Source organism: Rhinoderma darwinii, chromosome 12 (genome assembly GCF_050947455.1).
Source record: "Rhinoderma darwinii isolate aRhiDar2 chromosome 12, aRhiDar2.hap1, whole genome shotgun sequence".
Lineage (NCBI taxonomy): Eukaryota > Metazoa > Chordata > Amphibia > Anura > Rhinodermatidae > Rhinoderma > Rhinoderma darwinii.
This window is the reverse complement of record NC_134698.1, coordinates 49,466,054-49,486,076: the sequence shown is the minus strand read 5'-3', so window position 1 is coordinate 49,486,076 and position 20,023 is coordinate 49,466,054. Positions and strand designations below refer to the sequence as shown.

At 42.7% G+C, this 20,023-nt stretch overlaps 1 protein-coding gene across 1 annotated transcript in view; it reads right to left on the bottom strand.

The window, feature by feature from the left end:
- SPRED1 (sprouty related EVH1 domain containing 1) overlaps window positions 1–20,023 on the bottom strand; it is a 72,092-nt gene that overhangs the window by 29,610 nt on the left and 22,459 nt on the right. The window contains exon 2 of the mRNA XM_075843737.1: window positions 2,889–3,063. Coding sequence (XP_075699852.1) covers window positions 2,889–3,063 — 175 coding nt within the window. The remainder of the gene's footprint in view (window positions 1–2,888; window positions 3,064–20,023) is intronic.

Below are 20,023 nucleotides of genomic sequence, written 5' to 3'. Positions count from 1 at the left end.
CCTGATTAACCTCTGCCTCCTTCTATGCCCTTCTCCCCCCCCCCCCCACAAAGCCTCAGCCACCACCTGTGCCCCCCACCACAAATAAAGTTAAAAATCCTCTTCAGTGTCCCCTGCATCCCATGAGACCCACCTACCACTATCTGTTGCCCATAGTACCCCTACCACTTGCTGCCCGGCATTTTACTAGACAAAATTGCACAGCATGCTGCACTATTTCGGCCCCAATTAATTTTTTGGGACCTGCAGTGGAAGCTTCTAAGGTTTCTTTCACACCATGGTATTTCTATCAGTTTACTGGATGTGGCGGAAAATCTCCTGACGAATATGATAAATGGATCCATAGACCCCCATACAACCTATGGGCGCTAAAAAAGCCTCTGTTGCGGTGGAATCCAGAAGATTTGTAGCTTTTTTTTTTTTTTGCTGTGTGGAATAGTTTTGAAGGCTGCTCTATTCTATGCATATGTATGTATATACATATATTTTTTTTTTATTTTTTTTTTTTAACATGGGCGCCTATGGAGGACGGATAGCAGAGACATCAGTTTTTTAAGCCATTTAATGCGTCTCCTGGGAGCTTTATAAACACATACATTATATGAATAGAAATACTATGGTGTGAAAGCCGCCTAAGAGCATCCAATGCAGATGTGAACACAGCCCAATGCGGACAATTATAATAAGGCTGCATTATTACATCCATCAACCAATGTAGCTACAGCTAATGGTTTGCTGACTCCGCCCACTTGTGCTGGACCCACCCACAACGTGGGGCCACTTTCAGATTTCTTTAAGCTCCAAATCCGCCCCTGCGTACAATGATGTAGTAGAGTTTTAGTAACAAATATATACAGCTGTTTCATTCTGGAAATCTGTGCTTACTAATGATTTTCTTATACATAACACTATAACATTTCAGAAGTTCTCCTTTAAGTACAGCAAGAGGTGATCTACTTTCAGCATGCTGTGGGCGCAATTATTTGAGATCTGGACATTCTCTATTCATGTTGTGAGTGTTCTCAAAACGGAAAATTTCTACACGCCAGACGATTAATACTGTCAGCAGGTGATGGCATTGTGTTGGATTCAATCCCTGCAAAACCAAGCCCCGTATCCTAAAAGTGACCAACAAAGCCCTTTAGCTGTGTGCCTAGATTTGGCAGCACAAATCAGCCATGCCTGGGGTGAGCCGATTCACGCAGGATCTTGTAGCTTACATCCACTACCAGTCTGTCTCCTGCAGACTCATTATCCTCAGTCGGAGACAGTGCACCGTTGCCATGGAGAGAAGCACTCCGCAACAGGCATGGTGACCAAGTACCACAAGCACATGTTTTCTTGGCGCTGAAGTGCGATGCATGTCACGTACTGTACGAATATCAAGAGAATCATTGCGGCATTTAGGGGAACAAAGTTATCCAACCCCCACATCATCCATGTGAAAGAGTATCCGTCCACTAACGTATTAACTGGTGGCCCCTTTAGCAGCAATAAATGCAAGCAAACACTGTCATTTTGCGGTCGTGAAATTCTTGCCAATTCCTCTGTACAGATCTGTTTCCATGAAGACATGTTGCATGAATTGCTTGGTTAATAGAACGCGGTTGCTTTTCAGTCCTTCAAATGTAGATTTTCTTTGGTGTATTGGATCATTGCTGCAGAATTCTGCCCAGTTATGCTACAGCTATAAAGGTGTTAGATCAGAGACCCCCGGCAGGGGAAGTTGCCGTTTTAGAGCTAGAACCACTTCTAGTTAGCGTGGGGTCCTAAGAGAGGAACACCCACTTCTCTGTCGTCCATATGTCCGAATATGGACAAAATGACACCACCCATTTAACTTAGGGACACCTATTAAGCACTTTCGATGCTACAGTTAATAGTATCACAGGAATTCACATATCTGCAGGATAGTAGAATACATTTCTGCAAATTCAAAACAGTTTATGTTATCAAAGATCAGACTAAAAGATGAACAAAAAGATGCCAATAGCAAATATAAAAAAAAAGTGAGAACGGTCTGTGAGGCTTATACTATGACAGACCAACACACGGAGTAAGTAGTAAAGCTCCATCGTGAACCGGTTTAAACAATTCCATAATATATTATTTAAAGAGACACTCCAGTGGGAGAGGTGTTATATCTGATAAAAATGTCAGGATCATCGCGGACAATATAGTGTCATGTTGCCCTGACTTTAGACTACAAATGCCCCACAATAGCTTTAGGGAAAGGTGTAGTATAAACCCAAGAAAAATCCACACCAAACCACTAGAGAGGGAGGAAGAGAGATACCAAGTCAGGGTGAGAACCTTCTTTCCCCCCTTCATCAGACAGCATGATGCTCTCTATCTGAAATGCACGGAAAAGCAGGTCTCCAGTCCGCTTTATCAGGCAGAAATTATGTTCCAGGGGTTGTTAGAAAAAAAGTGACTGGTTTTTTTTCCCCCCACCAAGAACAGCACCACAATGGTCAATGGGCCGAAGTGAATGGAGTTGAGCTGCAATACCAGAAACAAACATTGGACAAGAGTGGCACTGTTTCGAATGAGGCAGTTTTTTCCAATCCTAGACAACCCCTTGTTGAGCTGCAAAGAATCTCAAATTCACAGTTTTTGCCCAGCAGATCCATCAGCATGTACAGGCTGGAATCCGTTAGACTCTAGACTGCCATAAATGTCCGTCTGTTGAGGGGTCTGAATTGAACGGAAAGGCTATTTGTGTAATCCCCTATTATAGTGTTCAAAATGGCTGTAAGGTCAAGCATCACTCAAATGTGGCAAAAAAACAGCAATGCAGGAAGCATTATTGACAAGTAGAAGTATTTTATAGTGAAGGGCAAAAGTGTCACAGCACATGGTGCAGCACCTTGCACTTCCTCTCTCACCGTTTTATCTCGGAGTCTCTCTCCATGGACAAGAAAGTCTGCACTACGGTTATCCTCAGGGTGGGACGTTTTGTACACGGTGACACAGCTGAGTCCCCCTCCTGCAAGCGGCAACCACCCGCCACTGGAGTCATCCCGTGTCATCACCACAGCTCGCACGCGTGCATAACTGTCACTGCAAGAGACACAAACAAAATAAAAGATTAGAGCTGGAGGCTGGTATAAAAGAGCAACCTGGAATGGAGAGAAACTGATGAACATTATGCACATGGTCACGTACCATCACGAGAGGGAATAGTTCCAATTTATGGTGTACACTTAACATTGAAGCACAGGTTTTCCTAGAAAATTCCTCTTACATTCCATAAAGTCAATTCAGTAACTCCACCTTGGAGCAGTTTAGCGAACTATGTTAGGGAACGGCTTCAACAGCAATCCCATAATATAATGTAGCCAGGGAAAGGCGTATTCCCAGAAGTCTAAATATGGCTCATTGTCCCAAACTTTATCTGCCATGACTCCCCCCACCAAATACCCCATGCGCTACAGCAATTTTTTTTACCTGGTTGCCACTGGAGACGTCCTCCATTAGTTTTGGCTTTCACAGTAAGAGCTTGCGTAGTTGGACACCACACCTTATAGCGGTGTTGCTTCTCTCCCTGTAAAGTGATTCCGCTCGTGCGTGGTTTTCCCTCACTGCACAGGGCGAGCACGCGCAGTATACACCGCAGAGCAGTCCCAAGACGCTTGTGGGAAATGTCGTTTCCCACCAGCAAATGGCAGTGCCATGTGCAGGACAAGGGGGCCATCTATTTGACTAAATGAATACCTGACCCCGGAGACAGAAAATTAACAGCTAGAAGACTCGTACGTGCATGTTTCTCTAGGATTTCTGAAGTTAGGAATATACTTTTTTTTTTTACGGCTGATTCTAGGATAACCCCTTTAAACCAGGGCTGCAACGGACTACACGTCATTGCTATGATTTCCCCCTGCCCCTAGAGTTTAACGTTTGCAGTCTGTGAATGAAATTCAGTCTACAAACGGGCAGAAATCAGCCTCTAGCCTTCTGAAATCCGGCAGGGTAGCCATGGTGGAATTTGCTTCAGTACATTCTTATAAAGTGGTTGTCTCATCACAGAAACCCCTTTAATATGAGAGGAGCCCAGCAGATTTTGATAGAGAAAGCTGCAGGGGCCAGGCGGACATTCCCCTGACAGTATTACATTCAGATCAATTGCCGTCCATGTAAAGAATGAACCACTTTACGTAATGTGCACTGTAGCATGTAAACCCATTCTAGGACTTTTGCAGATGTTGCTTACTTATTAAAGAAATTCTAACTTGCAAATCATGCGAGTATTGATAACAGTACCTACAAAAACAATAGTGTAACCGCAGGTCAGAGCAAAGAGAGAGTCCATGCGGTCTTCTCAGACAAACCACATTTTACGACACCCCTGCCTAAACCGGGGACCAACTCAAATTAACGCAGGGATGACCGGTGAATTCTTTGCTTCTGTCGTGTTTGACTTGGAGCACATCAAGAGATACTTCTGCAAATACATTGAACTCAAAAAGAGTCCTTGCTATATGGTGAAAATATAGTGCAGAACACTTTATTTTCATAGAGGGGACGCGGCTAGCCACAGTTTATTTTTGAATTGGTCTTCTACAGTGAAGGTCTGTTCCCAGTAGCTCCCATAGATCGAAGTATACAAATATGCAGCACAATCAATGAAGCCATTTCCCCCCATTTACAAGCTCGGAAAAGCCTTGTCACGATAAGAAAATGATGTTGTAACATTCCACCAGGAAGACTTTCCAAAGAAATAAGATAAATATCTTATTGTACTAGGCTGCCTCCGAAACAGATCAATTCTTAATTCTAGTCATTCACAATATTTCCTGAAAGTACATGAACTCATCTAAATGAAATTAGCCACCTCCAATAAAACAGAATACCATTTATACGAACTATAAAACACTTTATAGGTGCACTTCACGACCTCCATGACACCACTGAAAATTGTACAACGATCAACGTTGAGGATTGCAACAATCCAAAAAGGAGCCAAAAATAATATACACAAAAAATAATCGGTCAACTTCTGTGGTGGTGTAAGGTCTTCCTGAAGAGAAGCTTAGCCTTAGTCTATTGTGTATAGCTATGTGCACATAACGGCCCTACATTTAACGTATACACCAGGAAAAGCTCCCGACATAAGTTATACGTAGGCTGTGATGGATGCCTAAACAGTGGCATCCGTCACCATAGACTAGAATTGTATCCATTTAACGTATATATGTCATGTTAAGGCTATTGAAAAGCCCATTACGTATATGCTAAACATACAAATGTGACATATAGTGGCATCCGTCACACATGGGCTCATGTTAAAAAAAAACCATATCGCGCTGTATACGTTTATTTGCGGGATCCCTATAGATGGAAAAGCGTAGTCTACTATGACATATACCTGCCTGACAGAGGCCAAAAGGACACGCTCTTGGCCTCAGTCTAGCGAATGGAACCCAATGGACACGTTTAGCGTGTACGTCAAGAGCTTCCCCAACGTACACGCTAAAAGTAGGGCCAAAACATTATGTGCCCATAGTATAATATTGGTGGGAGCAGACAATTTAACGTGTATGTGAGTCCCTGGACTGTCCCCCGATGGCAGACATTAGATGTCAAATCAAAGATTTGGCATATTAGATTTAAATACAGCCAAACCCTTGTTGTTCCGGCAGAAAAGTCACTACAAATGGTCCATCGGCACGTCCATCATATTTTAAAGGTCTTTCACAGTGGGAACGGACGTAATGACGCTAATGAAATCACCTGCACATCGCCACTTATGACTGTATGAACCACCTTTGTGAATGTTCTCTGAAATAAATTTGTGTAAGTGTCTTGAATCAGTACTCGTCAACTACCTCCAACAGGTCAGGTTTTGAGGGTCTCCTGAAATGGGTTTTCCCGGAACTTTAAAATGGATTTTATACCCTTAGGCCATCAATATCAGATTTGTGGGGGCCCAACTCCTGGCACCCACACAATGAACTAAGTGAAGGGACTGCAGCGCACTGGGCAGCGCCGCGTCCACTCATTGTTTACCAGACACTGCCCCATTTAAATGAACTGGAATGAGCTGCAATACCAGGAAAATCAATGGTGATGGAAACGGAAGTGTATGGTTTGCGTTTGTGTCTGTCGGGGTTCCGTTCCAATGGAAAGCTCCAACGGAACGTCGAAACGGAGCCCTAGCGCAGATGTGAACAAAGCCCAAGTAAGCTCATTGGTAGAGGTGCTGAAGTCCCAGAAAACCCATTTAAGGGGACCCTAAAAACACGACCGGTTGCAGGTAGTTGAGGAGTACTGATCCAAGACTCTAAAGCGAATGTATTTCAGAGAACGTTTACAAAAGGCTGTTCATACAGTCACAAGTGGCCGGTGCCAATGTTTGGAAGAAGACCAAAGCAATAAGGATATTCTTCAAAAGGGTATTGTTCCGGCAGTGGTCCAATGGTCCTAATATATAATGCATTGCAGTAAATTAAAGAGGCTCTGTCACCAGATTATAAATGCCCTATCTCCTACATAATCTGATCGGCGCTGTAATGTAGATAACAGCAGTGGTTTTTATTTTGAAAAACAATCGTTTTTGAGCAAGTTCTGAACAATTTTAGATTTATGCTAATTAGTTTCTTAATAGACAACTGGGATATTTTTTACCTTTTTACCAACTGGGCGTTGTAAAGAGAAGTGTATGACGCTGACCAATCAGCGTCATGCACTTCTCTCCATTCATTTTTAGCTGTAATCACAGCACAGCGTGATCTCGCGAGATCATGCTGTGCAGTCACATGCTCCCACATTAACCTTACCGAAGTGTCTTGAGCGTGAATAGACATCATCTCCAGCCAGGATGCGATGTCTATTCACACTCCCGGCACTTCGGTAAAGTTTCTGTGGGACTTACTTACACAGCACAGCGTGATCTCGCGAGATCACACTGTGCAGTCATTCACAGCATGATCTCACTAGATCACGGTGTTCTGTGATTAAGTCCCACATAAACTTTACCGAAGTGTCAGGAGTGTGAATAGACATTGCATCCCGGCTGGAAGCGATGTCTATTCATTCTCAAGACACTTCGGTAAAGTGTGATCTTGCAAGATCACGCGGTGCTGCAATTACAGCTAAAAATGAAATGGAGAGAAGTGCATGACGCTGATTGGTCAGCGTCATACACTTCTCTTTACAGCGCCCAGTTGGTAAAAAGGTAAAGAACGCCCAGTTGTCTATTAAGAAAGTAATTAGCATCAATCTAAATTTGTTCATTACTTGCTCAAAAATGAGTTTTTCAAAATAAAAACCACTGTTATCTACATTACAGCGCCAATCAGATTATGTAGGAGAGAGGGCACTTATAATCTGGTGACAGAGCCTCTTTAAGTTCTTATAGTCATCCCTTGGTGCAAACACATGGAAAGAGCAAACGAATAAGACTGAAAATACCAGATTCTACCTAGCAACAGCATTAATATAGTCAACGGCCACTATAGACGTTGACCCCTCAGATGATCATGCGGATTCCAAGATTTGACTACGATCTTATTCTCAAAACAGAGATCTCATATCTTCACTGTTAGGTCTACAAAGAATTAGTCATTTTCATCCAGTACATCCTTTTAGATCACAGTAGATTTAAATAAAAAAAATAGTTGGACCTAAAGGGGGTTTTACACTGGACAATTATCGGGCAGACGAGCGTTCATAGAATGCTCGTTGCAGATAATCTCCCTGTGTAAACAGGGGAATGATCAGCAGATGAACTGCTCGATCATCTGCTGGTCATATAGTTTTAAAAAAGTAAAAAGATTATCGTTGTCAGCAGCACATCTCCGCTGCTGACATGATGGTAATTGATGGGGACGAGCGATCAGAGTAACGACCGCTCGTCCCCATCCATAGCTCCGTGTGACCAGCCGCTTATCGGCCGGTGTAAAAGGGCCTTTAGTATGAACGATCAACTACACAAGGATATTATTCATATATAGGCAACAAATAAAAGAAAGCTCTTGCTCTCACTTGGAGGTTTCCATTAGGTCACATATGGCAGCTTGGTGCTTCCTTATTTTAGCCAGGAGAAAATTCTAAAAGAGAAAAGTATAAAAAGGAAAGACTTGTACTACTCTGCTTTAACAAAAAAAAATGAAATAAAAAAAATAAAAAATGCATACATTGCGTTTGATTTCAAACGAGAAAAACAAAAAAGGAACAAAAATCATGGAGGGGGGTCCGAGCTGGACACATGTCTGAGGATTATATTGTAAGAATATCCCATTAGGAGCTCTTCAAGTTCTATCCCGGTCATGAAAAGTCCAGCATCAATACCAAAGAAAATGGAATATGAATGCCTAAAACTAGGTTTTCCAAAAGGACTTTATGTACAGACTTATACATTTGGATATGTGAACCTCATTAACATACACGTGAAATATGTAGGGTATAGTGTGCCGGATGTCCGTTGGCATATGGCAGCAGGGATGTCTCTTATCCGGTCTGGTTTATGCCCATGGCTTTATTTCAATATTTTGAAAGGTGCCAGTGTTTGACAGTCTATTTCCTTCAATTATGCTGCGTGCACTTTTTTTGCAGGATGGCTGAATGGCAAGCTCTGTGCATCCTTGTCTCACTCATTCACAGCCTGGAGCAAGGAAATGGTTACATAAGTGTGTCAGATGGATGCATTAAAGGGTCACCAATACCTCTGCATAACATGTGCATAGCGGAGTAAAAGTACAGACTAGTATAACTGGGTATGATGACCATTACTTTACATTAGTCTAGTACCAGACTATTAGCTTTACAAATTCAGAGTAAGGCCCCATGCACACGACCGTGCCCGCAATCCCGGCCCGCGATTGCGGGCACGGCCGGCCGCTGACTGACAGCCGCATTTTCGGGCCGTGCTCCCATACAAAGTATGGGAGCACGGCCCGCAAAATGCGAAAGAACGGACATGTTCCATAATTCCCGGAACATTTCCACGGCACTGACACCCTTCCATAGTGCTACGGAAAGGTGTCAGTGTTCAATGAAAGTGAATGGCTCCGTTTTTTGCTGTCGTGTGCATGGGGCCTAAGGCCACCTGACACGGACGTGACGCTGGCACCATGTTCAGAGTGGCTGTCAAATACCCTGTTAATGGACGTGCGTTATTGCAGGTAAGGCCAAGTTCACATCTCGTTTTGTGCACACGTTTCTGGTCAAGTTACAAAAACGTATGCATTTGTAACATACACTTACTTTTTTTGTAGTATATGTCGTATACATTTATATGTTTGTGTCCGTTCTTACTTATAAAAACGTATACTTTTTTTTGTTCTTGAGCTAAATCAGACATTGTAAAGTCAAGATTTCCCTTATGGTTGTCAAAAACGTATACGCTTTACATATGCAAACTTAGGGTTTAAAATGACATACGTTGTACATACGTTGTCATTGACTTCAATACAAATAAAAACGAATACGTGTGGTATACGTTTTGGAAAAGTACTGAAAAGCGTAGTAGACTATGCTTTTCAGGACATGGAAAAAAAAAAAGAAGGATAGAACGTGAGCACACACAAAACATATGCACAAGCTACACCATTAGGGCATCCGTCCTGACCATAGAAATCAATGTAAATGATGTGGTGCATGTTTCGACATTGTTTTTTCATGTCAAAACGTGCACGTCAGGTGTAGAGTAGAAACGAGATGTGAACTTAGCCTTAAACGGTTCTTTACCTGCAAAATCGTGCGGCCATAAAAGGGTGTATTAATTAATGGCCGCACGATTGCAGATAAGAGACATTTTACCCGCATTAACAGGGTGTTTTACAGCCGCACCGGCACCATGATTGTTGGCTGCGTCATGACTGTGTCAGGGCCTTACCCTAAAGATTTAGAAACCAAAATGGTTTTAGGTCTCCAAAATAGGCTCAGTTCCCACTTAGAACGGAAGGGAGGATTGCTCCTTATAATGCTATTCTACATCAAAAACAGGAACGGATTCTAAAAGAGGAAAATATTTTCTGATGAGAAGATCCGATCCCATTTTTGGTGATAATCGAAAGAAAGGGAGAATACGAATAGCATACGAAGGTCTCATGCACAAATCCAATATTACAGCTCACCAGAACCATGACATAGCACCCATAGAAGTCTATGGGGCCATGTTGTACCTTCGACCCTTCACATGAAGGCACACAGAGGTTTTGCACCATGTTCCATCAGGTGCAGTATTACAGAGGAAGCAATGCTTCCTTCACACAGTGCGGTATGGAACTGCAGTGACTCCATGCAGCTTAGCCGGGTGCATAAACGTATCAGGTAGAGAAGTACGTATACACATATACAGAACTTGTAAAAAATAAAATAAGACACAGGTTTTTTACGTGAACACGGATAATGGCCACCTTACAACCACCACAATTTACCTGCTGTCCATGGTAATGTAGGACAACAATCTCTAAAACTCCAAGTACAACTATCATCAGTGCGGTCTACTGGGGAGTCCCGACGCATGATGTAACTAATGCAAAATTTCTGATCATATTTGTTGGAGCCTAAAATCACAGGAAGTCTTGAAAATATCACACTAGGCACATTCTAGAGGACACTAAACTAATGTAAAAGGACTCCCATCACAACAAAATTTCTTTCTATGCCATATCGAGCCAGACTTTTCTTAGATTTTCATACATGCAGCCCAATGTCACCATTAGGGTCATAAAGAGACCACAGGACCTCTTGTGCACCTCTGCTGGAAAATTCTTCATTCAATTCTTCCCTTGGGTGACATCCGCTGTGTCAATGGTGCCATCAGAAGATCTTAGAAGATGAGATGTCTAAACCTGTATAGCCGGCTTTTCTACTTGAGAGTAGTCAGATACTTGTACACCTCAAATATTACAAGTGACCATGTACAGCCAACAAATAGTGGAATTGATTTAAACCATATTTCAAAATTACATTTTTCCTGATCAGTGCACATCACTGGTCTATTATAAAAAAAATTAAAGAAAGAAGCGCCCCATAGTGCAGAAACCCCAAATATAAAAGGTGATAACAGACACAGGTGTAAGAATTGCCCTCATCTGAGACAGTAACACAAAGAAGTGATGAGGCTGCTGCTTCCTAACCGGTGGGACACCAGGGCACCACCACATAGCTTTGCATTCAAGAAGGGAAAAAAAGAGGAAGCTAAATAGCGCTACTCCATCAGTATAAGAGGTCCTCAAGCTTCTTAGTAATAATACAGCCTTTAATAGGGTGACGCGTTTTGACACGGACCGGTGTCTTCACGGTCGAAACGTGTCACCCTATTACAGGCTGGATTATTACGAACAAACGTGATGACCTTATCTTGATGGAGGAGCGCTATTTAGCTTCCTCTTTTTTACCTTCTTGAATGCACTAAAGTTAAGAGGCATCTAAGAAATACGTATCAGCTACCCGTGACCAAAAAAATGGACATGTAAGCGTCAGGATACGACATATTAAAGACTATGCAGAACGCAGAAATATCCTCACATGACGGTCCTCCATACACACGTGCAGTTATCTAAAGAGGATACCCCACTAGAATATTATCGGGGACGTTGGGCATCCCCATATGGAGTCTGAAGGATGCTGAGGAGGTGCTATATGCAAAAACAACCAACCATTCCCTAATATCTACTACGTAAAATGTGCAATTCAATAGTGTGTACTTGAAGGGTACCATAGTCAGTGCAGGGGTTCATCTGACGAAACAGTAGAGATGGGGCACGGCTGGAACCATCACCCAATCTTCATTTTGAGTACAAATTTGACCCTTTGCTTCCCATATTCAGCTGCTGGGTGCTTCCATATATTGCCCAATGCATGGAGTTGAATACGTTCATCGACAGCATCCTGCTCTATCCCTCCCTGCAGAAGTCAGACTGCTCTTGATGGGCACAGAAAGTACACAGCAGCGGTCATATAACGTTAGAAAAGACAGCGGCAGGAAGCTACATATAGGATCTAGCTTTTCGCTTGGATTTAAAGTGCCATGTAAGGCCAGACTCCAACAACCCCAGTTGTAGTGTTGACCCGGCCCTACAGTATGTCATTACTGCCACCTAACTTTTGGAGTTGGAAAATCCGCAGCAAAGTGGATGAGATTTGCACAAATCTCATCCCCACGCTGCCTAAGTGCTGAGCGGAAAAAACGCTCAAAAAATTGGCGGTGCAGCAAATAAATTGTATTTGTGTAAACAATGTTTATTTGTTTTTCCCATTGAATTTAATGGGGAGGTGAAACCCTCAACAAATAGCAGAAGTTGTGTTTTTTGCTAGCGGAAAAGCAGCGATTCTGCCGGGAAAAAAAACGCAAATCAGAATTCTGGGTAGGTATAAGATTATTTTTTTTCTGTGTTTCTTCATCCAGGTCGGCCTCCTGGGATGACATTTTATCCCATGTGACCGCTGCAGCCAATCACAGGCTGCAGCGGTCACATGGGATGAAACATCATCTCAGGAGGCCGGCCTGCTGAGGGACGCGTCGCCATGGCTATGCAAGTATGTTTTTTTAAGGGTTGTTTTTAGGTGCAGTTTTCCACAGCGGACATTCCAGTCGTAAAACTGCACCACAATTTGGTGCGGTTTTATCAACCGGAATTCCCTGCGGTGCACAGGGCGGATATGCTGTGTGGTTTAATGCAGTGTATCCACCCTGTGCGAACATACCCTAAAGCTACATTCACATAGGACAGAAATGCTGCATTTTCTGTGCAGAAAAAAAATCGGCAGCAGATTGGCGTCTCAGCCATTTGAAGAAGATGTAACAAATCTCAACCACATGTGGATAAACATTTTCAGAGCATTCTGCAGATTTTTCAAGGTAAAAAGGGTGAAATCTGTAGAAAAATCTGCTGCACGTAACACAGAAACAATGCAGAAACACTGCGGATACGGTGCGGAAAGTCTGCAGCATTTCCATCCCGTGTGAATCCAGTTTTACGCCTTGTTCATCCCATGCAGATCTTGCATGCACTTTTTAAAGCCAAAACCAGAATTGGATCCAGGAGGAGAGACACTTTAAGGTCTTTCTTTATCAATTTCTTCTATTTCGGTTTCGTTCCTGGTTTTGGCTTAAATATTACATGCAAAATCTGCAGCAAACTCTGCACTGTGTGAATGAAGCTTAGGTCGTACCATCTAGCAGCAAATGGGTTAATACACTTTTCTTTTTCCTTCAGCAAAGTTTCACGTCTCCCTTCTGTTACATAAAACAAACAGGAAGTTTTTTCTCCCATTTACTTTCTTCAGTCTGTTTTCAAACCCCTCCGGCAAATGGTTAACCTATTTCTTCCGATCCAGCTCCCGCCTACCACCAGCTTTCTAGCAACACCAGGGATTTGTTTCATGGCAAAGGAGCGGAAAAGCCAGGGTGGGGGTGGAGGGTGCAAAGTGGCCGGTGGAGATAAGGGAGAAGGTGAAAGCGGTGGAAGAAGACAGAGGAGGGAGAACAAGCAAATCCACTGGGAAGCCACAACACGGCAAAAACATGTTAAATATAAGCGCTAAGCAATGTGTAACATGTGGGAGACAAATCCGGGGAGAACAAACACTAACTTTCTTCTTCCAAGACATTCCTGTAATTTCTTTATATTACACACTCCGACGCCTGAATCACATCTACTGCTGATTTGCAGAACTGGCGTTTCCATCCTATACTTTGTTTTGCTATGGCGATCCAACAGACAACTGTATCTCGTAGATGGGGGGGGGGGGGCAACCCCCAAGGTCAACTTGTACCACCATCAAGGTCCATCAACACGGAAATAAAGAATAAAAAAAAAAACATTGTTCCAAGAATTAACAGAATGAAAGTGATTTTACATCTGATTCAACCCTTACATGTCATTTATTAGGTCAAGTTCACATTTGGCTTCTTTTGACCGTGTTCTTTGCAGTGAAAAAAAAAACTGGAGTGTCAAGATGTTACTTAAACGTGAATGAGATTTTTTAAAAATCGAATTTACAGGGTTCTCACTGAAACGACAATTATAAATTTCCACAGGATACAGAATGTAAGAGTTGTCTCATCGCTAGGGGTCCCACCAGTCACGAGGACAGGGTTCCCAAACCCCCAAATCTTCATTGCACCCCCCCCCCCCCGCAGTGAGGAGGAGCTTGAATGGAGCAGCCAAGTGACGTAGTTGGCCGTTCTTGTCATTCCTATATAGACTTAGCATTGAGTGGCAGCGGTAACATGGGATGAAACGTCGTCTCAGGAGGCCGGCCTAGCAGAAAAATCACAGAATTCTGGGTAACTTTTTTTTCTGACTTGCAATTTTTGCTGCGGAATTGCAGATTTTCCGCTGCAAAAATCGAAACATCTGTTTGTTGCAGGCTTTACCTTCCCATTGAATTCAATGGGGGAAACCCGCAACAAAACAGCAACGATTACGCAAACGCATGTAGCAGATTAAAAAAACGCACCGCAGGTCAACTTCTATGAGGTTTTTTCCGCTAATCATTTACACACCGTCTAGATGAGATTTGTTCAAATCTCATCTACTCTGCTGTTACTGTATTATGAACCGGATTTTCCACAGGAAAATCCGCTGTATTTACGCTACATGTGAACTCACCCTAAAGGGTGTACTCTACACATGCAGGTTTCACGTCTTTTTGCAGCAATTATCACAAAATCACAGTAGAAAAACACTGCAGTTGAAACCCCTTCCTACAAAACCTGCCTGTGTGAATACTAAGGGCTTGTCCACACGTACCGGAATTGCTGCATATTTTCCATCCAGAAAGTAGCAGCAAAGTGGGTGAGATTTAACAAATCTCACCCACACGCTGTGTAAAATTTCTGAGCAGAAATTCACCTGCGGTGCGTGTTTCTCGGACCACAGCATGTTAATTCCTGCCGCGGAAAGTGGACTGAACTGCTGCGTTTTTCAGCGGAGGTCACCATCTCCCAACATTGGGAAAAACGCAGCTAAACACACATTTTCTGCAATTAAAAAACCCAGGAAATGTCTGCTACTTTCAACGGAATTGCGGCAGAAATTTTCTGAAGCAATTCCGTTACGTATGGACAAGCCCTTTGGGGTAAAGGTACTTTTACACCGGCCAATTTCGGCAGTGCAACAAGCGCCGATCAACTAGACCGCTCGTTGATCGGTGCTAGTTTGCTCCTTTTACAAGGAGCTAGTATGGGGATGAGTGCTCGTTACTCCTATCGCACGGGCACAGAAAGTCTGAAATACACAGCCTCAGCCCCACTCTAATGGTGGAAAAGCTCCGCTGTTAACCCCTTGAATGCCGCGATCAAAGTGGATCTCGGCATTCAAAAGGGAAAATGAGGAGGGGGAACCCCGTAATGCGATCGAGGGACACACCTTATATGGACTCACAGCCCAGGGTCCATTGAAGGACCATAGGGCAGTCTGACCATATTTCCTGTGGTTAGGGTTTACTTAGTACACAGGCAGTTGCTAGGGCATACCTATCAGTCCAAAGGGTAATGTACTGGCATATAGATATATGCCAGTACATTAAAGTTAAAAAATGTAAATCAGAATTAAAAATCCCCTTAAGAGATAAAAAACGCTAAATTAAAAACTTTAGAGAAAAAAAACAAATAAACATTTTTTACAATAAATGTTATTAAAATATAAGTCCCAATACATATTTGGTATAGTCCCGACCGAAGGAGCCTGCACATCAAATTTAAGGCGTCACTTAAGATGATCAGTGTATGCTGTAAAAACAAAACAAGCTTTTTTTTCTGCATTTTTGCCAAAATAAACATTTATATAAAATCAAACTATAGTGTATGTGTACTAAACAATGGTACCTACATAAAGTACAACTCATCCTAAAAAAAATAAAGCCTCATTCAGCTATGTCGAGCGCAAAAAAAAAAAAAAAGTTTACTGCCAGGATGCAAAGAAAATAAAAAAAAATTGTTCTGCCCTCGAGGCCAAAATTGGCAGTGTCCCTAAAGGGTTAACCCTAATGTTGCCATTATGTGAGGGAAGTGATGGGGTCACTTGTTAATGTGAGGCACATGGTGTTATGAATTTTGAACCTCCATGTGCCTCACATTAATGTAGGTACATGATGGGTTTAATTACTATTAATGTGAGGCACATGGAGGTACTCATTTCATAACACCATTGCCTCACATCAGAAAATGAAAGGACTAGATTTTTGTGCTTTTGTTTTTTTTATTGTTGGCAAAGTCTCGTTTTGGTATTGAGAATCGCAATACTACACAAAGTAATGGTATCGAAGTCCAAATTCCAGTATCGTAACAACCTTAATGTAATCGGCAATTACAATTAATGAACAATTATTTAGACCACGACCCTGTTTTACATGCTACGCCCCTATTTGCATGCCACGCCATTGAATTAATATATATCCCCTGAGCCTGTTGTATACTACTAAATATAATATACCCCCTGATACTCCCCCCACACAGCAATGCCCCATAGTGGCCCCCACACAGTACAATGCCCCATAGTGCCCCCCACACAGTATAATGTCCCTATAGAGCCTCCCCACACAGCAATGCCCCATAGTGCCCCCCACACAGCAATGCCCCATAGTGGCCCCCACACAGTACAAAGCCCCATAGTGGCCCCCACACAGTGCAAAGCCCCATAGTGCTCCCCACACAGTATAATGTCCCATAGTGCCCCCCACACAGTACAATGCCCCATAGTGCCTCCCCTCACAGTATAATGTAGGGCTGGGCAATTAATTGAAAAATAAATCGAAATTCAGCGCATCTAACCCCTTAAAGACTAGGCCAATTTGAGTTTTTTATTTTCGTTTTTTCCTCCCCGCCTTCCAAAAGCCTTAACTTTTTTGTTTCTATGTCGACATAGTTGTATGAGGGCCTGTTTTGTGCTGGACAAGTTGTAATTTGTCATGGCCCCATTTATTGTACCGCATAATGTACTGGGAATTTAAAAAAATATATATATTTGTAGGGTGAAATGGGGAAAAAAAAAAAAAACAGCAATTACACCATATTTGACGGCTTTTGTTTTTACAGCGTCCATCAGGCGGTAAAAACTACATATTCACCCTATTCTACAGGTTGATACGATTACGGCGATACCAAATTTATATGCTATATGTTTTACCAATTTTAAAAAAAATAAAACTATTTACTAAAAAAAAAAAAAAATGTTTTGTGTCGCAATATTCTGAGAGCCGTAACTTTAATTTTTCCATCAATTTAGAGGTGTGAGGGCTTAAATTTTGCGGGGCGAGCTATAGTTTTCACCGATACCATTTTGGGGGTACATGTGACTTCTTGATCACTTTTATTCCTTATTTTTGGAGAGATAAGGAGACCAAAAAAAAAGCAATTTGCAAGTTTTAGATTATTATTATTATTTTTTTACGGCATTCACCGGGCGGGTTAGAGAACGCTATATTGGGATAGTTCAGACATTTACGGACGGGGCGATACCAGTTATGTTAACTTATATTTTTATTTTTTTTAACACTGCTTTAGGGGGGGAAAAAAATGGGAAAAGGTTTTTTTTTTTTTAACTTTTCATTTTGTATTTTTTGTTGTAACATTATAAAAAAAAAAATATTTAACTGTTTTTACTTTTTTTTTTATTAGTCCCCCTAGGGGACTTGAAGCAGCGATCGTTGGATCGCTTGCATGATGTACTGCAATACTAGGGTATTGCAGTATATCGTGATTCTGACAGTCTCCTTTGAAGCCCCGCCGGGGGAAGGGCTTCAAAGATGGCAGACCTGGGTGCCTTTATTAGGCCCCAGGCTGCCATAACAACCACTGTCAATGGTCGATCGTGCCGCGCGCGGGGGGGGGGGGGGGAGCGCGATGGCATGTTTGAGGGGGCGCCCCCCTGATGCTAACAATTTAAATGCCGCGGTCAAGATTGACCACAGCATTTAAAGGAGTTAAGTGGGCGGAATTAGTGATCTTTGATTTTGCCCATTGCAGTGAGGTGTCGGGTGTGTAACACAGCCGTCACCTGCTGTGTATGGAGCGAGCTCAGCCCGTTCCATACTTCCCCTTAACGGCTGCCACGTACCAGTATGTGACATGTCGTTAAAGGGTTAGTGGAGGTCATCATGCGAATTTCAGTTTTGTCACTTATTTTCCCCCATAGTAAACTGTATCTGCATCTTCAGGACGCAGATACAGTTGAATCCAAATGGTAGAGCAGGGGACCGTAAGGCGCCTGCTCTACCATTCACTATGTATCGCTGGACGCGAGGCAGTGACATCATCGCTCCTGTCAGCGCCATACCGCACAAACCAGAGGAGAAGAGGGATCTCCTCCACTCGTCATTGGAAAAGTGTTAGGTGAGTACGTATATTTTTATCAGGCACTACTGGGGGCAATTATCAGGCCATTATACTGTGTGAGAGCAGCTATAGGGGGATTATACGGTGCGGTGGCAGCTATGGGGGGGCATTATACGGTGCGGTGGCAGCTATGGGGGGCATTATACGGTGCGGTGGCAGCTATGGGGGGGCATTATACGGTGCGGTGGCAGCTATGGGGGGGCATTATACGGTGCGGTGGCAGCTATGGGCTGCATTCTACAGTGTGGCGGCAGCAATTTTGCACTACTCCAAGTATATTATATCCTGGTTAGTAAGGGTAGCTGCGTACAAAATGTTGCTACTCCCTAAGCTTCTTTACCTTTTCAGAACTCTCTCAATCCACACGCCGAACTCCTTTTTTTCCGGTTGCCCAGAAGATGTTTATGAATTTTGTCTGGAATAATAAACACCGTCGTATATCTGCCTCCATTCTCACCAAACATAGGCGAGTGGGAAACATAGGGGTTCCTAACATTCGGGATTATTATAGAGCCTGTATCCTGGATCAGTCATCTCATTGGTGGCACAATACTACAGACTAACATTGGATGAACATTGAATCACATCTGAGTGGAAATAGGACATTAAGATCGGACCTCATCGATACTGCGTGGCAGCTCAATAATCCCCCCACATACCTGACTTCCATTTCCACCTCTCATACGATATGGTCTCGACTTGTTTCCTCTGTTCCTTATACGTGTACTATACCTCCTCACCAGGTGCCGCTCTCAATTCTTGAGGACCACATCCCCTCCCTTAAACCAGTCCACCTGGCGTGCTAAAGGCATAAGTTCCCTCAATGTTATATATGACCAAGGCGGCTCCCTCCTCTTAACACATCTGGGAGAAATTTCTAATAGGGAATTCTATAAATTTCTTCAGGTCCGACATTTCTTACAGAACGAAATCGCCCAAATCCAATTGTGCCAACAAGGAAGTTTTACAACATCTCTTTAATGTATCCCCAAAACACAAAAGGGATTTCCTTTTTCTACAACTTATTAGATGGGAAGCTTACATTCCTCAAAACACCCCCCTGCTGAAATGGGAAAAAAAACTTGACTCAAACTTTTCTGTTAAAAAACTGCATTTCACCTTGTGTACAAGATGTTCTGATGCACCGCTTATCAGGAAGCAGTCTCGAAGACTAGCTTAAGATGGTACTTCTACCCCTACAGATTACAATTAATGTCTCCGTCATCCTCACCGGATTTCTGGAGATTATGTGGCTCTCCGGGTACCCTTCTGCATATTTTATGGGATTGTCCAGGGATCAAACCCCTCTGGAACGCAACTCACCATATAATTAATACTCTTACTGACCTGACCTTCCCTTTAACACCTGAGTTGTCCTTGTTATTTATAGGATTGGATAGGTTTCCACCTTTGTCGCCCATATACTTATGGCAACTAAATTGGTGATAACAAGGCACTGGAAACAGGTGTTGCAACCTCATATCGAAAAGGTGATAGCATTGGTCAATACTACTTACATGTCTGAACAATTGCTAGCAAATCAAAATTTGCTACAAGCCAAGTTCCGGAATAAATAGTGTTGCTGGTTCCACAGTCCCTACGTCGAACACTAATTCTTCCAATCCCACATTATTACTATCAAAGTGTACTCTTTCAGTGCTTTTAGGGGGTGCAAAGGATTATCTTCTTGTGGATAATGTAATGTAATTGGATTGGTTTGCGTGTGGATCT